We start from the raw sequence: 12,779 nt of genomic DNA, 5'->3' as shown, positions 1-12,779 counted from the left end.
AGATTAGTTATTAATATATCTCAGAAACTAGAGCCAATCAATCACAGTAGAATTCTGGCTTCAAAAAGTTTCTTTTATAGCATTATAAGCCCACAAATTGAAATACAAAATAATTATATGGGATATTTCATTACCTAAGACACTGTTAAAGTGTGAAAAGACCAAAAGCTATTGCATTGTTGTTATCGCACACAAGTCACATTGGGGGTGTGCATTATTTTCATGGATGAATTCTCAAAAGCTAGACCAGTTCAGAAAAAAAAGTTTTTTTTGAATAGACCACTCTCAAAATACCTCAAGCCATTAAATAAGAGGAAAAAAAAAACTTAAATGCCTGAAAAAAAAAAATTCCACCTGTGTTATATGTAGCAGTAAAATGAAAAATCGTCATCATAGAAACAAGAGCCAACTAAACATTTTCATTGTCAGATTTGAATTGATGAGGTCAAAATCATTAAGAAATGGCTGATTTCATAACTGAATCTGACCACTTTTGAAAATATGTAGAGCAGTGTTACATAAACTGTAATGCAATAATTTGGCGTCTCGTGGTCACTGCTTCTCTGTGTTGCCAGAAATTGTAACTTTCATATTAAGAAATGGCCTTTGATCACCACGGTCATATATTTTATATTATCGGAAAACACCTGCTTGGAGATTAGAATAGTGGAAAGTCACTTCACCTATGTGGCGTCGGCGCCCCTGAAGTGAGTTCATTGACCGTGAACTCGCAGGACCCGTCAGATGGCACCACGAGCAGGAGAACTTTCTCACGCTTGCGGTGCCGTCAGAGAGGTAATAGCAGTGCTCAGTGTCTACTGGATAACAGGCTGCATAGTCGCATCATAATAATAACAAGAATTCTGAAGTCATATCAAAAGATCTAGGCAGAGATATCAGTATATATGGTAAATACAGTTTGTATCCGCTCCATATAATATATGCAAAAAAAGGAGAAGAGCATATAAATAAAGGTGTATAAAAACAGAATCTTTATTGCGAATTCTTGGAATACGTGTATTTATTACTTATGTCCGTTTTTAACGTTTATACCAATAAAGATTCTGTTTATATACACCTTTATTTATATGCTCCTTGTTCGCCTTTTTTTGCATAGTCGCATCATGCAGCTTGCCAGCTAGATGTAGCAAAGCTAGACCAGTCGAGGGACAAATGGATTAAAAGCATCTCTGTGGAAAGGTTAGGAATATTGTTTGTTTTGTTTCTACTCTGTGTCATTCTTTCAACTAAAGGACCTTTTTATGGGTGTCTGTTTTCTCACAATGTGACACCTCTCCATTACTAACCTAGGGGCTTGATGTCACCTGACAATACAAAAGGTGACATCAACCCCCCAACTATCGCCTCACTTGCCACTGCTACAGGCCAAATGGGAAGAGCTAGGCTAAGTGCCAGAAATGGCACATCTTAGAGATGCCCCTTTTCTGGGGAGGCTGAGAGATTATGTTTTTAGCTGGGAAGGGGGGTGCAGCATCCATGGGCCCTTCCTAGGCTATTAATATCAGCCCACAGCTGTCTGCATAGCCTTTGCTGGTTATTATAGGAGGACCCTGCATTATTTTTTTGGGGTCCCCCATTTTAAATAGCCAGTAAAGGCTAAGTATACAGTTGTGAGCTGATATTAAATAGCCTGCGAAGAGTATTACCCCTTCCCAGGCTATAAACATCTGCCCCAGCCATCTGCTGTCCCTCTGCTGGCTACAAAAATTGCGCTGGAGCCCATGCCATTTTTTTCTGAAAAATATTTTATTAATAGCTGAAGAGCCCGGCGTTGCCTGGGCATAGTAAATATCTGTGGTTAGTTATAGCACCTCACTTCTCTTATTTTCCCCCTCACATCTCTCATTTTCTCCCTTACACCTCTCATTTTCCCCCTCACTCCTCTCATTCCCCCCTAACACTTGTCATTTTGACCTCACATCTGTCATTTTCCGATCACTCCACTATTTTCCCTCACACCTTTTCATTTTCACCTCACACCTCTCATTTTCCCCTCAGTATATACATGTTTGTCATCTCCCTTATATATATAGTATACACCTGTATGTCATCTCCTGTATATAGTATATACCTGTGTGTCATCTCCCCTGTATATAGTATATATATATGTGTGTGTGTCATCTCCCCTGTATATAGTATATACCTGTGTGTCATCTCCTCCTGTATATAGTATATATCTGTGTGTCATCTCCTCCTGTGTTAGGGTACCGTCACACATTGAAATTTTCATCGCTGCGACGGCACGATTCGTGACGTCGCAGCGTCGTATAAGCATCGCTCCAGCGTCGTAGACTGCGGTCACACGTTGCAATCACGGCGCTGGAGCGATGCCGAAGTCCCCGGGTAACCAGGGTAAACATTGGGTAACTAAGCGCAGGGCCGCGCTTAGTAACCCGATGTTTACCCTGGTTACCAGCGTAAACGTAAAAAAAACAAACAGTACATACTCACCCGTCGGTGTCCTTCAGGTCCCTTGCCGTCTGCTTCCTGCTCTGAGTGCAGCCGTACAGTGAGAGCAGAGCGCAGCACCGCTGTGATCTGCTCTCACTTTCCGGCCGGCACTCAGAGCAGGAAGCAGACGGCAAGGGACCTGAAGGACACCGACGGGTGAGTATGTACGGTTTGTTTTTTTACGTTTACGCTTGTAACCAGGGTAAACATCGGGTTACTAAGCGCGGCCCTGCGCTTAGTTACCCGATGTTTACCCTGGTTACAAGCGAAGACATCGCTGGATCGCTGTCACACACAACGATCCAGCGATGTCAGCGGGTGATCAAGCGACGAAAGAAAGTTCCAAACGATCTGCTACGACGTACGATTCTCAGCAGGGTGTCTGATCGCAGTAGCGTGTCAGACACAGCGATATCGTAACGATATCGCTAGAACGTCACGAATCGTAACGTCGTAGCGATGGAAATTTCAATGTGTGACGGTACCCTTAGACCTCGTTCACATGTTATTTGCTCAGTATTTTTACCTCAGTATTTGTAAGCTAAATTGGCAGCCTGATAAATCCCCAGGCAACAGGAAGCCCTCCCCCCTCGCAGTATATATTAGCTCACACATACACATAGACAGGTCATGTGACTGACAGCTGCCATATTTCCTATATGGTACATTTGTTGCTCTTGTAGTTTGTCTGCTTATTAATCAGATTTTTATTTTTGAAGGATAATACCAGACTTGTGTGTGTTTTAGGGCGAGTTTCATGTGTCAAGTTGTGTGTGTTGAGTTGCATGTGGCGACGTGCATGTAGCGACTTTTGTGAGATGAGTTGTGTGGCAACATGCGTGCAGCAACGTTTTGTGTGTCGAGTTGCATGTGACAGGTTAGTGTAGCAAGTTGTGTGCAGCAAGTTTTGCACGTGGCGAGTTTTATGTGTGGTATGGGAAAGTTTTGTGTGAGGCAACTTTTGCATGTGGCAATTTTTCCATGAGGTGAGTTTTGCATGTGTGGCGAGTTTTGCATGTGGCGAGTTTTGCGCGTGGCAAGTTTTGAGCGGCGAGTTTTGCGCGTGGCAAGTTTTGAGCGGCGACTTTTGTGTTTCGACTTTTATGTGGCGAGGTTGGTGTATGTGTGGCGAAATGTGTGCTGAGGGTGATATATGTGTTCAAGCACGTGGTAGTGTGTGGCACATTTTGTGTGTGTTCATATCCCCATGTGTGGTGAGTATCCCATGTCGGGGCCCCACCTTAGCAACTGTACGGTATATACTCTTTGGCGCCATCGCTCTCATTCTTTAAGTCCCCCTCGTTCACATCTGGCAGCTGTCAATTTGCCTCCAACACTTTTCCTTTCACTTTTTCCCTATTATGTAGATAGGGGCAAAATTGTTTGGTGAATTGGAATGCACGGGGTTAACATTTTGCCTCACAACATAGCCTATGACGCTCTCAGGGTCCAGATGTGTGACTGCGCAAAATTTTGTGGCTGTAGCTGCGACAGTGCAGATGCCAATCCCGGACATACACACATTCAGCTTTATATATTAAATTAAATACATGTACAGTACGCTGCACACACTGCACTAATTGTATTTGTAATAGACAACTATAAATCTACCTATTCTATGTGTATTTACTGTATGTAATCCAGCTCTATCCTGTCGGCTCCTGCAGTGATTTTACAGTACACGACAGATGAATTGCCGGCTTTTCTTCCATCTATGCAGTATATATATATTTTTTTTATTATAATATATATTCATATTTATTTTTTTAAGAATATTTCCTTAAAAATTGTGTGTAAATGACAGAATTGTTCTATATGTATAAGCTCATTTTAAAAATCGCATTGCAGTCGGATAGCAATCACACTGCATTTGGATGTAAAATGGATGCTAGGTGTGAAAAATCAGATTGTACTCACATTAAAAAAAAAAAAAAAAAAAAAATACATGACACTTGCATTACACTCGTCCGACTCTCTTGCATCAAAATCTGACAGATTTTAAAATCGCTAGTGTGACTCCAGCCTAATGTGTATGTTGGAGGGCCAACAATTAAGGCTGTTTACAGTAGCTAGTAAATGGTTGATCCCGATAACCGTGCATTAGGAAATAAACCTTAAAAAGAACCCGTGGCAAGATGAGAAGTCAGCAGCTTTTTTTGGTCTCATTTCCACAGCTCCCCAATGTATTGATTTCTTTTTCTTTAGAAATCCACTATACACAGTGCCAAACATAAGGGCCTTTTTCCTTAGTGTTAATTTTAAGTGTATTCATCTAGGAAGTGTTCATCACAGCATAATACAGAGGAGGCTATAGACACCCCCACAGAATCTTGTGAACACAGCCCCTCGATAAAGACTGTAATTTTAGTTAGTGTTAATTTTACAATCTCAGAAACCATATGGTGAATAGAAAAGAAACACAAAAACCCCCAACACTCATGTGAGCATTGGGAATAAAATAAGAGCACAAACTGTCCACTGTTGACCTTGTGACGGTCTTAGGTTTATCTTCTGAAAGAGAAGTATTGACTATTGTATAGCTTATGCAATATAGTCATATGAATTTTACCAAGTCACACACTGACTGCAGACTTAAGAATTCCTCCAGCACATACACTGTGCGCTGTGAGGATTCGCTGGTTTCTGACCCGGGGACCAGAGAGTATGTAAGTGTTATACATACTCCCTCTGCCAGGGCCTGTCTAGTGCACGTGTCCTCGCTCACCATCTAGTGACGCGGACATTCCTAGTCTAGTGATGTTGCCGTGCACTGGGTATAGACAAATGGAGGACACGACTACTGGCCAGTAGTATGCAACTCATACATACCCTCCGGTCCCTGGTCAGAAAACGGCAGATCCCAGCAGTGCACAGTGGTTAACTGCAGACTTAACGATTTGGACCGGACAACCCCTTCAAGTGTCTCTCAATATACTTCTATACTAGTTAAAGCCAGATTGCAACAGAATTTATTGAACAGACAAGACATTTATATAATTGGAAGCATAATTTAATGTAAGAAATTTTATCCCAGATGAAGCCATTCAGCGAAACTTTTATTAGGTGTGACCATAATTACGCATTAATAATTTCAGAGCTTTATTTATTGGTTCTCTGGGCACACATTTCTGCTGTGTACACTTCGCTTGGCACATTAGCCACCCACTCATCTTCATTCTATATGTTCAACATCCTTAAACTAAATGTTTACTTTGATTCATATAGCACAATTTAAATGTTTGATATTATTAGGTTTACCCACTGCTTTGTCTTGGATCTATGTCATCTCTGCCAAGAAAAATTTTACTCCATGTAAAGGTTTAAGGTTCAATGTTTCACAAGTATTTACTGACATGTTGAGAAGGTGTGAATATTATGTATGTATGTATGTATGTATGTATGTATGTATGTATGTATGTATGTATGTATGTATGTATGTATGTATGTATGTATGTATGTATGTATGCACACTATATATTTTTATAACTGCTGTTTTACCAAGAATTATTTCATAGAATGTGAAACAAAAAAAACAAACCGAGATACAGTTGCTCTGGCAATAAGTTAATGTCCTATATGAATGCAAAACTTAATATATGAAAAAAAAAGTACAGGTCACACCTACTGTAATAAAAATGCAATGCTTTCTTAAAACAAACACCATGTTAAACTATAAGGATATGTGCACACGTCCGGATTTCTTGCAGAAATTTCCTTAAGAAAACCGGAAATTTTCTGCAACAAATCTGCATTTTTTTGCATTTTTTTTTGCGTTTTTTTTAGCATTCTGCAAGCGTAATTAGCTTGCAGAATGCTAAAGTTTTCCAAGCGATCTGTAGCATTGCTTGGAAAACTGACTGACAAGTTGGTCACACTTGTCAAAACATACTGTTTGACAAGTGTGACCAACTTTTTACTATAGATACTTCTTATGCAGCATCTATAGTAAAAGATAGAATGTTTAAAAATAATAAAAAAAAATAAAAAAAATGGTTATACTCACCTGCAGACAGCCGATCTCCTCAGCGGCGTCCGTTCCTATAGCTGGTGTGTGTGCGCAGGACCTTCCATGACGTCGCGGTCACATGACCAGTCTCGCGACCAATCACAGGACCGCGATGTCATCGCAGGTCCTTCACCGCACACCAGCTATAGGAACCGAAGCGGCAGCATGCACCTGAGAGGCGGGAAGACATCGAAGGTGAGTATATCACTATTTTTTATTTTAATTCTTTTTTTTTGACCACTTATATGGTGCCCAGTCCGTGGAGGAGAGTCTCCTCTCCTCCACCCTGGGTACCAACCGCACATAATCTGCTTACTTCCCGCATGGTGTGCACAGCCCCGTGCGGAAAGTATACAGATCAATGCACTCCTAGGTGTGCGGAATCCCCGCAATTCCGCATTTTAATGAACATGTTGCTTTTTTTTCCGCGATGCGATTTTTTAGCGGAAAAAAATGCAACATTTGCACAAGAAATGCGGAATACACTGTAAATAATAGGAGGCATATGTTAGCAGTTTTTTTCGCGTTTTTATAGCGAAAAAACACGAAAAAAAACGCGAAAAATACTGAACGTGTGCACATGGCCTTACACCTTCTCAACATGTCAGTAAATACTTGTGAAACATTGAATCTTAAACCTTTCCATGGAGTGAAATTTTTCTTGGGTGGGTTCTTAAGGCTTCATAATGTGAAACTAAGATTGTATTGTTCAGTTTAAAAATAGTATTATATTTCTTGGTTACTTTTGACTACCAAGTTTCTTTAAATCAGCTCCATAGATTTACAATGGGGTTAAGACTAGAGAAATTTCCAGGCCAATCTACGTAATAGCGCAATAGGATTATCCCCCAACCACATTTTGCCACAAGCAGATACATAACATGGAGTTAAACCCTGTGAAATATAAAGGCTACATAGTCTTGGAAAAGATCACGTGCAGACGTTTCAGTTTCGACTCATTTAATTAATGTTTTTGGTTTTTTGCCATTTACAGTCCCTTTAAATCATACAAATTGTGCTCATATCCTTTGCTGTTAAACATCCCAATATCATAATCATGGATAATTTAAGGTAGGTGTAATGAAATTTGAGTAAAATCTTCTCAAATTGTTCGTAATTAGGTAGCATTCGGACAGCAGTATAAATCGGAGCAAGATCGGAATGCAGTGCACGGACTGGCCGGCAGCTCTCCAGACCAGAACATGACAGCTTCATGTATTTCTATGGAGCTGTCTCTCTCGGGGTTGGGAGAGCTGCAGGCCAATCCGTACGTTGTGGTCCGATCTCGCTCTGATTTATAAGGCCGTCTGACCGCACCCTTAGATACTTTCTACCATCACTACGGAATAAGGGCATTGTGATCTTATTACAGATAATTCTGCCCCATTGTTCCTCTGGTCAGTTAACATGGGTTTAAGCTCACTGTAATCTTTTCAATCTTTGAGTGATGAAATGATATTTTTTTTTTGGCATTTTAGCATTCACACCTAATTCTTTCAGTCTCTGCTAAATCGTCCTTGCTTTCAACTTCAAACCATGTTGAGACATTCACTTTCTATGGACTCAAGAAATAAAAGACTGAGTAACAGAAGAAAATTGCCTTCCACCACCTGCTGTTGTGCTTTTTTCCTGCTTATACCAGTCTGGTTATGTAGTTACTAAGTCTTCTTATACCTCTTCAAAAGGTTAGAAATTCAACCTTTGGTGACAATTTTACAAATTTTCTTCTAATTTCTTAAGCATATCTTTGCACAGAAAGCCAGGTCATACTAACCCAAGAATATTGTGCTCTTTTTTTTTTCTGGATATAATTCATATACAATAATGGAACAAAAATTGTTGCACTAAATTATACATCAAGTTAGCCTATTACTTTTCTGTTACAATAATGATGCTGTCAAGAATAAAACATTGAAAATGCACTTTCCACAGCCTGGATTACTAGGATATAGCCATCAAACATTTAGGGCATATCCCAGGAATTTGTCGTAAAGGTGTGAAACCAAGATACCTATTTAACAGCCACAGAAAAACAGATGTACCTACTTTTAACTTGGCGATTTGTCCCACAATTGACCCGACTGCTCCAGCAGCGCAATTGACAAGAACTACATCTCCTTTCTTTGGCTTGCAGATTTCCAAAAGGCCAAAATATGCAGTTAAACTGATAAATAAAAACACAAAAATTGAGCTTGACTTGAGTTGCTACACATGCAGAACTTAAACGCATGTTCACATTGGCCACAAAACATATAAAACCTAAAAAATATAAAACTGATAAACAAGATGGAAAATTGTGTTGATAAAGTATTCATGTAAACCAATTGCTCCAGGAGGATCTATATATACACCGAAACATGAGATTTTGAAAATTCATCATTTAGTGGGATGAGGACAGTTAGAAGGATTGTAAAACACGAGGCTGACTATAGTTTTGTTTGGTTCCCATTTTGTGGGGCATTATCCCTTTTACCAAATGTCTTAAGGCAGATGCAATTACAAAACAGCTCAAAGCATGTTTTAGTGGCCGCAGTTTGGCGGATCATGTTGAGCAAGTCCAAAGTCCCCAGATACACTGAGACACCCAATTTAGATTTTTAACCTTTTGTTTTTAGGGAATATAAGCCTTTGTTAGTTGTGTTCAGCACTATCTGCTCTCCCTATAGAAAACAGATGAATGCCAGGTCGAACATACTATTCATGAAACGTCCTACAGTCAATATTCTGCCCCATTTCTGGTCAAATACAAGTCTTTCTTCCATCGTGAGCAAATATTTGGATTCTCGTACGCTTTTAGGGTTCCACTTAAGTCAATTAAGCCAATGAGCTTGGTGGCTCAATGGCTAGCATTGTTACTTTATAGCGCTGGGGTCCTGGGTTCAAATCCCACCAAGGATAACATATGCAAGTAGTTTGTATGTTCATGAGTGAACTCTGGATACACTACCCCTCTACCCCCTCAAAAAGCAATGATAAGGAATTTAGATTGTGAGCCTCAATGGAAACCGTGATAATGTCTGTATAATTAGTGGTGCTATATAAGTGACTAAAACAAGATCATTATACAAGTTCTGCTGAATATGTTGGTGCTATAAAAATAAAAGTCACAAAGTCACACATAGTTCAACAGTTCCAGCAGGAGGGAGGGCCCTGCTCACAAGCTACAGGCTATAATATGACAAGCCATGTATGCACAACTTACCAGAGACAGACTAGAAGGCCCTGTGCGAGTACTGTAAATGCCTTCTACATTTCCCATGGCTCATCGGGAAGTACATAACGTAATTACTGTATTTATTTCCAACAATCCACCTGTAATTTTTTAGCTCACACACTTACATAAAATCTTAATAATAGGAAATTGCTAGGATGACAGTGGACCCCATAACCTATTGGACCCCTGTGCAGCTGCAAAGCTCCACCAAGGGTTTGTTCACCCCTGCAGCGCATGTCAGAGTGATGCTCAGGAATGAAGAGCGTAGTGCTGACTTGTTCGGGAGATAGCGGCCTCACAACTGTAATGTATTACCTGAATGTTTCCCAAGTGTTAAATAAGTATTTCCTTTTGTTAATTCTTGTAATATTGTGCAATTTGTTAGAAAAAAAGAATTGCATACAACTTACCCAGGCATACCTACTGCTCCAACTGCCAGCGATTTAGGTAGAGCCTCGGGCCATTCAGAAAGCAGCGGATACATTCCTTTGCCATCAGATATAAAGTGTGTTGTCCAACCACCTTGTGCAACATGATAACTGCCCACTGAGAATGCAGAATTTTTACTTTCTATTATCCTAGATGAGAAAAAAAATAATCTTTATGAAATATCTATTCAACAGTTTCCAATGCCTTGTTCCATGTTTTCAACAGAAAAACACATTAATATGATTTTCATTATCAGGATGACTGCCTAAACGGCTGATTTTTAGACTGTGTATAAATACTGTGGGTCCTAGTAAACGTTGTCTCATGAAGACAACACCTACATAACTTGTTAGGGCATATGGATACTAGTAGAGTCTTCATCTTGAGAGCTTCTTGTATCAACAGAAAGTCAACTTGTACGAGCAGCCATGGCTATGGCGGACTTGAGCTGTCCTTGTATTATGTGGACAACCATTCATCTGAATGGCTGACAATTACATACAGTCATGATCAAAAGTCTTGACACCACCGAAATTGACCCAGTACTTGAAGTGTTTGTGCCAAAAAAATTATTGCAATTACACATGTTCTGTTACATGTCTATTTCCACACACACAAAAAAGCACAAATTGGACGTAATTTCACACAAAATTCTGAAAAAAAGAGCAGGACATCATTGATGGAACCTTTCCAAAATTGTGGGTAAACAACTTTGTTTCAAGCATGCTGTGCTTATTCATACTCACCTGTGGCAAGTAACAGGTGTGGGCAATATGAAAATCACACCTAAAAGCCAGAAAAAGAGAAAAAGTTCACTCAGTCTTTGCATTGTGTGTCTGCATGTGCCACACCAAGCATGGAGAACAGAAAGAAGAAGAACTGTCTGAGGACTTGAGAATGAAAAGATCTAGATATTCTTTTGTCCACAGTGCACAACATAAATCAAGAAGTTTAAAATCCATGGCACTGTTGCTAATCTCCCTGGACGGTAGAGAAAAATTGTAACACATGATTGTTCAGATGATGGATAAGGAGCCCCAATAAAGTTCCAAACAAATTCAGGTTGTCCTGCATTCTCAGGGCGCATCAGTGTCAGCGCAAACTATCAGTCAGCATTTGAATGAAATTAAATGCTATGGCAGGAGACCCAGGAGGACCCCACTGCTTACAGACGAAAAAGCTAGACTGTAGTTTGCCAAAATGTAGGCAAGTAAGCCAAAATCATTCTTTGAAAGAGTCTTGTGAACAAAGGGGACCAAGATAGAGCTTTTTGGTAAAGCACATCATTCTACTGTTTACCAAAAATGGAATGAGGCCTATGAAGAAAAGAATACAGTACATTGAGTCAAATATGATGGAGGTTTAAAGAGGTTTTGGGGTTGTCTTGCTGTCTCCAGCACTGGGTACCTTGACTGTGTGCAAGGCATCATAAAATCTCAAAACTACCAAAGGATTTTGGGTCGTAATGTAGTGCCCAGTGTCAGAAAGCTGGGTTTACATCCAACATCATGTGTTTTCCAGCAGGACAATGACCCCAAACATATTTTAAGAAGCAACAAGAAATGGATTGAAAAAGTGGAGAGTTCTGAAGTGGCCAGCAATAAGTCCGGATCTAAATCCCATTGAACACTTATGGAGAGATCTTAAAATTGGATATTTGAAGGGTGCCTTCTCCCAACAGCAGAGACCTGGAGCAGTTTGCAGAAGAGGGGTACAAAATTACAGTTGAGAGGTGTAAGAAACTTGTTGATGGTTATAAGAAGTAATTGATTGCAGTTATTTATTCTAAATATTAGGTAGAGGGTGCTAACAATCTTGGCCTGCTCATTTTTGGGGTTGTGTGTGAAATTATGTCCAATTTGCCTTTTTTTGTGTTGTTCCAATACACACAAACGAAATAAACATGTGTATAACAAAACAGATATAATTGCAATAATCTGTGAGAAATGCTTCATTTTCTGGAACAATTTTAAGGGTGAAAACACTTGGTCATGACTAGTGTTGAGCAATACCGTCCGATACTTGAAAGTATCGGTATCGGAAAGTATCGGCCGATACCGGCAAAGTATCGGATCTAATCCGATACCGATACCAGATACCCATACAAGTCAATGGGACACCAAGTATCGGACGGTATCCTGTATGATTCCCAGGGTCTGAAGGAGAGGAAACTCTCCTTCAGGCCCTGGGATCCATATCAATGTGTAAAAGAAAGAATTAAAATAAAAAATAGGGATATACTCACCCTCCGACGCAGCCTGGACTTCACCGCCGTAACCGGGAGCCGTTGTACCTAAGAATGCACGCTTGAAGGGCCTTAGATGAGGTCACTGCGCTCTGATTGGTCCGTAGCGGTCGCATGACCGCTACGCGACCAATCACAAAGCAGTGACGTCACCTAAGGTCTTTCAAGCGCTTGAAATACCTTAGAAGACGTCACGGCTTTGTGATTGGTCGCATAGCGGTCACACGACCGCTACGCGACCAATCAGAAGCTGCGGACGTCTTCTAAGGTATTTCAAGCGCTTGAAAGACCTTAGGTGACGTCACTGCTTTGTGATTGGTCGCGTAGCTGTCATGCGACCGCTACGGACCAATCAGAGCGCAGTGACCTCATCTAAGGCCCTTCAAGCGTGCATTCTTAGGTACAACGGCTCC

The 12,779-nt window shown here is 40.4% G+C and overlaps 1 protein-coding gene across 2 annotated transcripts in view; it reads right to left on the bottom strand.

Moving 5' to 3' along the window:
* Positions 1–12,779, bottom strand: part of LOC143764548 (prostaglandin reductase 1-like) — an 82,498-nt gene that overhangs the window by 25,259 nt on the left and 44,460 nt on the right. For both annotated transcript variants that reach the window (XM_077250209.1, XM_077250218.1), the window contains 2 exons: positions 10,103–10,270; positions 8,525–8,642 (listed from right to left, as the gene is read on the bottom strand). In XM_077250209.1, coding sequence (XP_077106324.1) covers positions 8,525–8,642; positions 10,103–10,270 — 286 coding nt within the window. The remainder of the gene's footprint in view (positions 1–8,524; positions 8,643–10,102; positions 10,271–12,779) is intronic.

Source organism: Ranitomeya variabilis, chromosome 1 (genome assembly GCF_051348905.1).
Source record: "Ranitomeya variabilis isolate aRanVar5 chromosome 1, aRanVar5.hap1, whole genome shotgun sequence".
Taxonomy (NCBI): Eukaryota; Metazoa; Chordata; class Amphibia; order Anura; family Dendrobatidae; genus Ranitomeya; species Ranitomeya variabilis.
The sequence above is the reverse complement of the archived record's forward strand: the minus strand, read 5'-3'. Positions and strand labels throughout refer to the sequence as shown.